General features: G+C 36.8%; 1 protein-coding gene across 12 annotated transcripts in view; it reads left to right on the top strand.

The window, feature by feature from the left end:
* The window catches only part of OSBPL8 (oxysterol binding protein like 8), an 83085-nt gene that overhangs the window by 28026 nt on the left and 42800 nt on the right, over positions 1-12259 (top strand). For 2 of the 12 annotated variants that reach the window (XM_021528139.3, XM_085568731.1), the window contains exons 2-4: positions 568-671; positions 6013-6049; positions 9750-9884. In XM_021528139.3, the coding sequence (XP_021383814.1) occupies positions 630-671; positions 6013-6049; positions 9750-9884 (214 nt within the window). In that variant the 5' untranslated portion in view covers positions 568-629. Of the gene's footprint in view, positions 1-438; positions 458-567; positions 672-3045; positions 4205-6012; positions 6050-8913; positions 9007-9749; positions 9885-12259 lie in introns of those variants that run through there. The other 10 variants (XM_085568735.1, XM_085568732.1, XM_021528144.3 and 7 more) reach the window with 10 other exon arrangements.

The following is a 12259-nucleotide window of genomic DNA, read 5'->3' as shown; positions in this document are numbered from 1 at the left end:
CTCTTGCAAAAAAATGTAAATAGGAAATGCCTAGAGAATGAGGCATTGCTTTCTTGCTGTGTGTGGTGACCCCTAGATGAGTGCCCGCTGTGCCACAGAAGGTGCTGGCTTGCACATGCTATTTAATTTTTGTGTTTTGGCTCTACAGAGCAATACATAGCTGTTTCTGGAGTTATGCTGGGAAGCCCTCAGATCTGGCTGCTCCAGAATAGCTTTGTTTTGTACCCAAACAGTTGGTGTGCACATGCCCGTGGGGTGGGAGTGGGGTGCTGCTAGAAACTCTGGAACAACGGGAAATACAGGGCAAAACCTGTGGGTTTCTTTTTTGTTGCGTAACTCTTCCACATTTTCAGAAGTGCTTGCATCTGTGAGTAGCTTTTGTTTTGGCCATTTTATCTGAAACTATTCTCTCCATTCCTAAGCTGATTTTTCTGGGTAAATGTTCATGTTTTGCAAGGTATTGTAAAATGCAGAGGTTGTTACCATGTGAGACTATTTAGTCTCTTGGGACAGAGGGAAAGTGTAGCCCTTAGAATTAAATTATTACATTTTTCTTTTCCTCTCTAGGATCTTGAGTAGCAGGATGGAAGAACTCTAACTGATAGAGACAGAGAACAGGCCCTTGCAACATGGAGAACATTCCGGTTGATGGGGAGCTGGATAGAAATTCAGTGAGTAACTTAAGTGTGCCTTTGTGTAATGAGATGAATGTGAAGCTTTTTGCAGGGAGAGGGTTAAATGACTTCAATCTGCACTTTCAGTTTGAATTGATACTTCTCTGGTGAATGTATTTGAAGTATTATGTAGTATCATTATCATATACTAGATTCTCATGGCAGGAGGACTGGATGTCAAAAAACTTTCAGATTTTGGATTTGATTTTTGGATTTTGTCTCGGAGTCTCAAAGGAAAATGGTATTCCTCTTAGTCTAACTGGCACTTTGCTATTATTGACTATAGACAATAGAAAAAATAATATAGTTCTTGGTGGAATGAGGAGCAGAAAAGACCAAAGGAGTGATAATTATATGTTATCAGAGTAATCTGAGGTGTAAGAGTTGATAATCTGTACTGATTATGAAATTTCTGAGGCAATGGAACTCTTTCTAAGCACAATTTAAAAACAGGAAAGGCTAGTGTGGACTATCACGCTTCATCATCATCATCATAAATGTTGATATTATTTAAGAGTTTAGTTTTCCCACAAGCTATGTCATGTAGAAGCACTTTAATAGCTGAAGCAGGAAATGTTTTATAGTTTCCAAAGCACTGTCTCCCAAAGGCAAAATAGGATGTTTTTCTGTAACTGAGGTGAAGGTTAAATTTAACACCTTGTTACTGACAGACTTTATTTGTGATACTGAACTACTACATCGAGCTATTAACTTGATCAAGTTTTTGTTTTTTTTTTTATTACTGTTTTTATCTTAACTGGTGAGTTTGGAGACAAACTGTTTTGCAGTGCATTAAGAATATTCTTGGCTTTTTTCTGTAATGAACAAATTCATTGGTTTGCTGCATGGCCCATGCATTTTTATCCCAGATGCAGCATACTTATATCAACTGTCAACTGTGCAGTAGGGTATTATCATTTTTTAAAGACATGCTGTCAGTTCAGTTGTTGTGCTCCTTGTTTCCTCAAAATATATAAAAAAGTACCAATTTACAAAACACTTCAAAGTTATGTAAGATGTGCTACTTCTCTTTTTGTGACATGCCTTCAGAATAGCATGATCTTAAGAAAGTACCTCAAAATGAGTCTCTGTTTTACCAAGACTCCTTTAGAAGAATGCTGAGTGTAAGGATAGATTGCCTTTCATCCTGTGTGCTTCTGAAGTGTCATCTCAGAATATTTTTTTTAACTGAAGGTGTATTGTAATAGGCTAGTCTAAGCATTTCTTATCAAAATATCAGTCAGTGGGGTAATTGTCTGTCTAAATTGCAGTTACAACACACAAGTTTTCTGTGTTGCACTACAGGTGTTAAAAACATTTTTGAAAGCTTATTTAGTAGTCTAATATACAGCCTAGTGTATATCATAGTAAAATAAGTGAAAAATTAATATTAAAAATACCATATATATTTTAAGAGAGATTGACCCAGTAGTTTTGAACACCTTTAGTCAATGCAAATCCTGACACTTCCCAAAAATGTAATTTATTTTGAAATCATGTTTAAAATTCTTCAGTATTCCAGACTTTTAGGTGCAATCTGTTTATAAGTTCCTTTGTCATTATAATATTTTAGGTGCAATCTGTTTGTTTGTTTGTTTTCAAGTTCCTTTGTCATTATAATATTAATGAAATACATGTGTTGTGCATAAGGAATACTGATAAAATTTTTTTCTCTACTTCTAAGTCCTTTGGGATGTTTCTAGGAGGTATCTGAAAAAAACTTTTTTAGAGGTTTCAGCTTTCTAATTTGCTTTTTTGGCTGGCTTATTAAAGAACAAAAGATGAGGAGATCACAGACCTTAATGCTGTGCTTTTTCCTTTCCAGAATCAGTATCAGAGAAAAGTCTTATATTAAATGCTCTTCCTGTCTAACAATTAGGTTGATACGTACTGAATATAAATTTAAAGACAAAGGCTGTGACAGCTCAACAAACTTATTTTTGTAATCCGACACCATTAAAACAGTGCAAAATAATAGATGCTCCGAGTTCTTGTTTGAGAACAGTTTTTGTCTACTTTTCTATAAGATAATAATTTAATCAAGTCTCACTTCCCTAGAACTTAGAACATTACATGGAAATGTATGGTATAAACCATTCTTTTTTGAAATTTTTTTTAGTAATTCGCTTCTAATTTTTTCTAAGATGTACATTTAATAAATAATTTGCCTGTGATATAACACGTACAGTCAGTGTCAGTCCTTGTTACTTAATACATCAACAGACATAGAAGTACCTTTTTTCCTTGAAGCATTGAATTATTTTTATTGATCAGATTTGTAGGTTGGGCCAGTGGTGCTGAATTTAATCTAACTGGATTAATTTCAATGGTTTACACATATCAGAGACTGTCTTCAGGGAAAGTCTGTCTTCAGCAAGGTGAAAACTCAAACTTGCTTTAGAATGTTCATTTAAACTATTAAAAATTGACCTGTATGTTTTGATTGTAAAAACAGTGTTTTGAAAAAACTTTTGTAATAAGAGATTCACACATGCTAGTGTGACATGCTTTTGCTTTTACCCTAATACGCAACAGGAAAAGGTTGTTTTTTTAGAAGAACTTGGCAGATATAACTTAAAGTTTAGCAACAATTGTTATAAGCTTTATTTCTGAGAAATGACCGTCTAAAAATAGTGCTTTTTTGAAGCATGTGAGCTGCCTTTGTATAAAAACAATTATGGCTGCTGTCTTATGTGATGCTCTATATTGCATCACATAAAAAAAAAAACTTTACTGGGAGGAGGACTTGGTTTCAGGTATTTTGGTAGCAACATTTTTAAGTAATTGTGCCTCTGTAGAAATGAAATTTATCATGTAGTGTTGAGAACCTGTCAGAGGACTTGTTCTGCAATCTGTAATCAAAGTCATAAATTATATAATGTGAAAATAAGTCTAGGTTGTGCCTCTGGGAATATGTGAATGTTTCTCTTAATTTTCTGGATTTAGAATAAGAGTTGTGAGTGGTGATGGACAGGAATGTCCTGAGAGCATTCGTTTCAGAGAAAACCCTGAAGTAGTAAAATGTTTTGTTCTCTTAGTTGTTTGGAACCCTAGTCTGCAGTGATATGAATTGCAGATTATAGAGGTGCAATAGGCCATTGGAAAATGAAAAGGTCTTTTTGGCCAAAATAGTCTAATTTCAGTACCTTAACATCTGGCACCAATGTTTAGAAATATATATTTTGCAGGTTTTAGGTAAATACACAAACCCAAATACCTCTGATGAAGAGAGGGGGTTGACCAGCAACAGAGTTAGTTTGGTGTGTAAACAGAATGTCAGTTGGAGAAGAGAGAGGACAGAATTAGACAGGCTTGTGTTTCAGCCTCTGGCATAGGAGCTGTTTGTACCAGTTCATAGGATTAACCATGCAGTGCTGAAATATTTACATGAAAAGCCCGTGCACTGCCATCTCGGGTGACAGGTTGCCCTGCTCTCTGGTGTCACGTTGTATCTTGGCCAGGGCTGCTTGCAGGGCAGGCAGTGAGACAGGACCTGCTGCGCTGCCTTTTCCCTCTTATTTCTTCCACACGTAAGTAATGCACTGCGAGTGAGCATCTGGCTGAGCCTCAGGTACTTGTGATCCTGTGTATCTGTTCAGAGTGTATTTTTCCAGTGCCGTTCTCTTGCTGTCCAACTCCCAGTGACCAAAAAGCAGCCCAGTGCTGAGCAGCAGTGCTCCCAGTCCTTCAGTCAGTTGCTGGATCTCTGTAGAATTTGTGCAGGCTTCTTGTTCTCTTGTTAGCCGCTGTTCTCTTGAATCTAAAATCACCATAGGGTAGGACAGTTCCAGTCTGAACATAAACTGTTTCCTAGTCTGCAGTATGTTATCTGTACATTAAGAATAGACATTTTGCCTTGACAGCTATTGAATTCTTGAATACATGTAATGAACAATTACTCAAACCTGTCTGGTAAGTTCACTCTTTGACCTGAATTTAGTCTCTGACAGGAATAGAAGGTTACTTGGCAATTATGCTTATATTTTATTTCAGTTTTTCCTGTTCAGGCAAGTCCTGTTACAGAAAGTGCAGAATTATGAAAGAAGGGTTCCCTCACCTTTTCAATGATGTGTACTGCAATTGCTGTGTACTCATGGCAGTACTTTGCATTTGCACATTGCACTGTTCATTTACAATTTAGCACCCTTAGGCAGATGTGAGAGATTAAAAAAAACAAATAACCAGTGTTTTGAGGTCAGGAGTGCAAGGCAACATTCCTGCTTGCAAGGATTTTGATTATGATTTTTCTTTCTTACATTTCTTGCTGTTAAGTCCTGATAAGAGAGGCAAGATTGGATCCGCTTTAAAGCAGAGCAAGGATTTCACTACTTTATGGAACACAATTTTTTCATTTTGGATATACAAGATATGTCATGTTTGGATTTATTTTATTTTTAAGGAGGAAATGTTCATGCTGATGGGTATTCTTGTTTTCTCCTTTTCTATTATTCACAGATTTCAAATGCAGTAAATACTTAGACATAAGTGGAATTTGCCTTTTATCTGTACATGGCTGAGCACAGTGGGATCTTAGTCTTGATTGTAGTCTTGGTTAGCAAGGATTTAAGAAAGATTCCAGATCAAATATCAGAAAGGTGTACAGGATATTACTGTGTAGTTACCCTCCTTTAGTGCCTGTATTTGATGCATTCAGTGGGAAAGAAATTTTATGCAACTTGGTTCTATGGAAACACTTAGATATAAAATACCCTCTTAAATTTAAAACTCCACTGTTTGTCTTGCATAAGCAATTTAAAATGTTACCTGTGTTTGTAGATGAGCTAAATCTGTGGCTTCTAAGTTTGTGTTTGTATGCAAAAGCAGTTAGGCTTGGATCTAGCATTAGTAGATGCTTGCACATTACTTCTGGCTTTAAAGATTTTTTTTCTTCCAAAACACTTTTCTGAAAGTGGAGTGGTTTTGGAAACATTTTGTTTTATTTCAGGTCTCTTCAGAGCTTCAGTCTTTTGAAACCACTCCAGCTTAAAATTTCTTTAAAAATGCTGTGTATCAAGTCATATGAGCACTAAATTGCTGCTGGTGAGATTCCACTCAGAAGAAGTGGTTGAGGCAGTTGCTGTTTACTAATGATGGCTTCTAATAATGGCTTATCTATAGGCATATTTGTCAGATTTGTTGCTTCAACTTTTCTAAACTGCAGAGTCCCTTGAGGTCTTGCCTTTGGCATTGAGGTGCATGTTGTATTTTAGTTATGAACTAACACTGTTTTCATTGTCCTTCTTTCCCGCTGCTGCTGCTGCTTTTTGTGCACTTGCTTCTTCCTGGCCTGGATTTTTATGTTTGCTGTTCTTCATTCCTCAATTGTATGTGTACACAGCATCATGGTGAGAATGGAGGCTCTCCTGGACCATCAAGTAAGTGACACCTCTCCTGCATTATGTTTGCACATGTGTATCTTTGCATATATTTGCTGGCATAAATACTAGGTTTTCTTCTGTATCATAATTGAATAGTTGAAGTGTGATGAAAATTTGCTGCTGGAAAAGTATTTTGCTTGGCATACCACTCATCCAAATGTTTCCCTACTGTAGCCTTTATTTTTTTTAGTGGGAAAAGTTTATTCTTCACCTCTCCCAGTCATGGCCAGGAAAAAAAATCTTTTATATTATTTATCTGGAAGAGAAAAAGCTATTTTTATCAACTTGAAATAAAACCTTCAAATACTATTGTAGTGTATATATAGTAAAGATATGAAAATAATGGTTCAGAAAAAGGTTTTATTTTTGAGTTTGTCAATTTCTAGTGCTATATATGGTTCCTTTAATTTCAATAATTTTCCATATTGAGAATTGAACAGGTATATATATTCTGTAATTCTGCAGGATTTGATCTGGTGAGGTGCTAGGGAAAACTTCAGATGCATGTACGTGCTAACATGCAGCCAAAGACTTACTTTGTGTCATTGGTTTGTGGGCATTAGTATGAATATTGGCAGAGTAATTTTGCCTGGGATTAAGAGTTTGTTTATGTGGGAAAAAGAAAGGTGAAGGCACAAATTTTTTGTTTTTTCTATGAGAAATCTGTGCAGAAGCAGTGGTCTTAGCTGATATAGCTTCTTATAGACATTAAAAAACAATGTTGAATTGAATTGTAATAAACCTCTTCCTGTGTATTAGGTCCTTGTGCTATTTTCAGTGTGTAGGCACTTTCACAGGCTCATTACAGAAATAGAAGTGGGAATCTGACTATTCAGATTTTTTTTTCATAGCTTTACATGAAATAAATTGGCTGTAAAGACCCCAATTTATATTTCTTCTAAGGTATGAGTTGTACTGACAAACTTCTATATTAGTAATTTCCTGACCATTATGAATATGAACAAAGTTTTTTTTCTCAACTCTCAACAGTTCTGTTGGTATTGAAATGTGAGTCACAAAGAGGCTTTGATAGTTACTATTTGTTGTTTATTCTCTAAAATAATGCCTTGTCTTCTCCCTCACCTCAGAACAAACGTCTGAGCATTAGGATGAGGCATTTTGCAACGTCCTTGTAGTGGCTGCTATGATGTGAATAAATACTTATGTTCTTAACTGATTTATTTCCATTTGTTTAATACTTTTATGCTGCTTTGTATAAAAAAGAGATTTAAAATCTCTCCTGCCAATCATTCTTTAGCTTTATAGATGGAATTTCTAAAAAACCCACTAGGTTTAAGAAGTTCACCTTGAATACCCAAGCATGTGAAGTGCTTGCCACATGGTATTCTATATTGGGTGATACGTAAACTCTGTTTGGTCTTTCTGACAGTTCTAGGGGTTGTTGCAGGACCTAATTGACTCCTAATGAAGAAATATGAATTTTACAGTGAGCTTGAAGCTTGTAGTCCCGTTAGTGTGACAGAGTCTCCAGTGCTGAATGTAGCTCATGCTTTAGTAACACTCATGTGCAGAGCTTGCTTACACTGCGGGTTACTGGCAACTACTGCCTGAGAAATTACTGCATTGTGACAGCTCAAAGAAACCTTTGGAATTCCCAAAGCTTGAAGCCTAAAAAAGTGTTAGCAGTTCTGCATGCTGCCTATTCACAAGCAAGCCTTCTGCACAGGTTACTCAGGAGAGGCTTTGCTAGTGCAGTTACTGCTGTGGAGCCCACAGTGTCACCTGCTGCAGTGGCATGGGGGCTGGTGGGGGCACCTGCAGAGCACAGTAGGCTGAGAAACCCCATCCCTGCAGAAGCTAAGTGGCCAGTAGCTTGTCAAAAGGAGTTTTCAGCTAGTTGGGTGAAAGCTGGTCCTCCTCCAGTGCACTGTACACCTTAAAACATTTAAAAAAGTATAACTCACTCTCCTTGCAGCAACTCATTTTGTGCAAACCTGTGAGGCAGCTGTTTCTTTACCCCCTTTTATTTTCACATACAAGACCTTCTGTGGTATGGTCTCTTCCCAAGACTTCAGCAGCTGCCTTGCTCCCCCCTTTGCCTTACTTGTAGTTGCCGAACAATAAACAGCTAGTTTAGTACAAGAAGAAGAGCAAAATCAGATGCTACTTTGAAATATCAGCCTTCTGGCATTGATGGATTTGAATTCTGAACTGGTAAAATGAGCTTGTTGCCTTTGTCAGTTTCCTCACATATTTTTCCTCAGCAGCAATTCACATAGAGTAGAGTTTGTCTGGAGCAGAGCTTTAGATGACTTATCTGATGTAGAAAAATAATACAGCTGGGTGTACTGCAATCCTTGCATTCTTCATAGAATCATGTAGGATGGAAAACACATTTAAAAATCAAGTCCAACTGTTAACCCAGCATTACCAAGTCCACCACTAAAGCATGTCCCCCAGTGGCACATCTGCACATCTTTTTAAATACCTCCAGGATTGGTGACACTTCTGTGCAGCCTCTTCCAATGCTTGAGAAGCCCTGTGGTGAAGAAATCTTTTCTAATATCCAATCTAAACCTCTCATGCCACAACTTGAGGCTGTTTCCTCTTGTCCTGTCACTTGTTACTTGGGAAAAAATACCTTTCAAGTAGTGGTAGAGCACAGTAAAATCTATCCTGAATCCTCTTTTCTCTAGGCTAAACAACTGCAGCTCTCTCAGCCATCCTCATCAGACTTGTGCTCCAGACCCTTCACTATCTTCCTTGCCCTTCTCTGGACACTCAAGCACCTTTTTATTTTTTTCATACTGCTTTGTGTTCATTCCAGGTTTTGATGCAAAATGTTTCCACTACTGTAATAAGGGTAGTGATAAAGCTAAGAAGGCCTTTGTACTTTGCAGAGTCCATCCAGAGAATAGAACTTGTTTGGTTTGACTCAAATCTTCTGCTGAACTTTTAAGGAAAGCTTGGGAACTCTTAAAATCATCCATGTTGTAAGTTCCAGTCTTTTATTTAGTAAATATTGCTTGTTTCCCTCTTTGAACACATTGTCAGTATATCTGCTTTCACCAGACAGGTATTACAGACACAATCATTCTTTGATTATGAAAAAGGTACAATTTTGTTGTCTGCAGCTTAATGAAATGTACAGAAACTATAAAACAGGATGGCTGGCCAAGTGATCCTAGAACTAGGTAGGAAAACACCAGACAAGTCTTTCAGACTGATGAGGATTAAGGAGAGTAACTGTTCTGCTTAAGCCTTTGCCTTGACAGAATTTGTACATGATTTGTATTGTTAAGACTTGTTTCTTGTGATGTATATACAGACATTCATCTTGGCTTTCTGGGTTGGTACAGCTTGATCTGGCAAGCTGTTTCATGGGTTGGCTGAGTTGAGGCTAGTTAAACCAAAAGCTATCTCAAAGTGGCAAAGAAAATAAGTGTTTCAGAAGATAAGCAACAGTTCAATGCTGTATCTCTATTGAGTATCAGGCTTTCCAACCTCATGCTAATTTTTTTCATCCTTTGCCTCATGTCTTAAACCAGTCTTACTGGCTTCTTTCTGCCATCCCCTCCAAAGCAAATATCTGGTTTGAAAACCTCAGGTTTTAGAATGAAATGTTTTGCAACAGAGCAGTTGAATACCAGTTTCATAAACAGCAGTGAAGTTCTTAATAGAAATCTATTACGCAACCACATAACATCTTTGAATGAGCATCCATTTTGTATTTCAGCAGTGGTAACAAACAGTGATGACCAGCCTATAACTCCAGGAAAAATGAACCAGCACCAGGGGAAAGAAGCCTATTTTACTCCAACTAAAGAGTTACTCCAACCCTGTCTCAGCCCAGGAACTGCCCATAGTCATGGTAAGACAAAGTTATTTTTTACAGAGGTTTTAAAGAACTTAAATTCTGACATTATATGCTCCAAATATTGGTTCAAAATCACTGCCTTTTACAATAAAGGGGTAAGGAAGAAGGCATGTTGAAAATTTGTGTGTCATTATTTGTATCTTTGTGTTTAATCCAAAACAGGAAAAAATGCATTACATGATGCACTAGATTATTAAGGTGTGATATGCTTTGATGGGAGAGCAGTTCACATGATGTTAAATTATTATTTGTGTAGTCCTGTAAAACCCACAGTAATGTTATTTTCTCAGTATTCAAGTTGTGTCTTCATGCAGCAGTGTTATGATGTATCATAAGTGGAACTTTTGTGGAAAGATACTTCAAATTACTTCAGTAATAAAGAAGTAAATAAATTACTTCTACTGAAAGGTCCTTCTCTTTAGACAAAGACAAAAAAGTCTCAACACTGTTTTTTGCCAGCTTTCAAGCAGTCCCTCTGCCTTGCTAAACCTGTTGAAAACAAACTCTGTGGAGCCATGAAAACTGACTGAATGGAAAGTGAAACTCACTGGTAGACCTGACATGCTAATAGACTATTCAAGAAACAAATAAACAAGCAATAGTTGATCTCCTTGTGCTTATTTGCATTTGAAACTACTTGCATGTGTTGCTCAGGAAATCATTGAACATCTTTCTTGGCACGTGTAGTGAAAACTTCAGGCTTTTAAAATTAATATTCTCTTCCCTTTTGCTATTGGCAATCATGCTAGTCATCCATTCTTCCTTTAGTTTTTTTCATGAGTAGTGTTCCTGACATGATTTTATATTTTTAACTGGTTTTGGTATGAGTCTCCCTAACTGCCAGAGTTTGCTTTTGTCAAAGATACTAGTGTTTCAGAGTTATAAGGCAGTGTCTTAGCTAAATTTGAGTCATGTTCCTGTTTTCCCATTCAGTTCTATTAGAACAAGAACAAAACTTTGAAACAAAGACAGTCATTACTATCCTGAATCTGATGGTATTTTAGTGTATTTTAAAGTTATTATGGTATTACTTTTGGTACTACACACAGCTAGCTTGGATATATTTTCTAATTCCTGATGTTATCTAACTGGAACAGCACTTGATGTCCTCTGGCTTATGTCAAGCTTAGTCTGGAAATATTTTCTGTATAATATAAATATAACTAGTTTATAATTTTTATTGAAAAATAAAAATTGAAAGAACTTTTAGTTATTTTCTCTCTGTACTGGGTTGTATCCTTTACTAGATAAATGCTGGTGTTATCTAAGTGTATTTGAATATTCTAATAAACTCTTTCTTTTAATATTGATGTTCCCACTAAGTTATAAAGTCAAACTGTAGTGTTTCTTCAGGACTTTCACTCGCAGAAATATCATCAAGCTCCTTGCAGATATTAAGTTTTGTCTCCAGATTTTTTTTTCTTCTGAATATTTTAGGGCTTATATAAGTGAATTTAAGCGAGTTAGATGTATTTGTGCTATTTTTAGCATCAGTCATCACTGATTTAGTTTTCCAGGAGTTCTGCTAGAGAAAAGGCTGTACTTTCATGAGACAAGAAATTTGGCTTGCATTAAATTTTAGTAGAGAAATGGTACAACGTGTGCTAGGCTTCAGCAACCCACAATTACTGTCTGGCAGCCTACCTACAGCTTGGGAGCTGATTCTTATGGAGTAGGTTGACCAACATTTAAAAATTGGGTGACTATTCAATCGTAGTTATTCCCATGGCAAAATTACAGTGCTGGCAAAAAGGTGAGCTTATTACAATGGAAAAAAAGAGGTGGAAGCCTGAAAAATATGAACTAGAACAGAGCTGTTGTAACTGAAATCCAGTTAACCAAGGTTTTTACAATGTGCCTGTGATTTGGTATAATGAGATAGGAAATGTTTAGATACAGAATTTGAAGCCATTTACAAGGAACTGAATGGAAAGATATATAGTCACTGACAACTGAAGTCATCCTTAGGAGATGAGTAATGTAAATTAATACTTCAATATCATGCTAGGCACAGGATAACAGAGAATCGAAACTGAAAATGTATGCTACCGTCTACAAAGAACTGATTTAATATATATAAGGGAGAACTGTGACACAGCTTTTGCTGCTGGGCAGTTGGATGAGGTGCAATGATATTTGGCCACTTTTACCTAGGTTTTCTGCAGCCTGAATAAAAAGCACCTGTGTTGCAAGGCCTCTTAGGCATAGAACCTGTAGCTCAGAATCAGGTGAGTCAGAATGAAACAAAGCCCATGATGGGGCAGTCTCTCGAACAACCAGCACTAAATTTGGTGTTCATGTGGAAACCACCATGGCTGTCCAGCAGCTGGCCAGGGACAGACATGCTCAGTGACCATTTTTTGGAAAAT

This window comes from Lonchura striata, chromosome 1A (assembly GCF_050655825.1).
Source record: "Lonchura striata isolate lonStrDom1 chromosome 1A, ASM5065582v1, whole genome shotgun sequence".
NCBI lineage: Eukaryota > Metazoa > Chordata > Aves > Passeriformes > Estrildidae > Lonchura > Lonchura striata.
The sequence above is the reverse complement of the archived record's forward strand: the minus strand, read 5'-3'. Positions and strand labels throughout refer to the sequence as shown.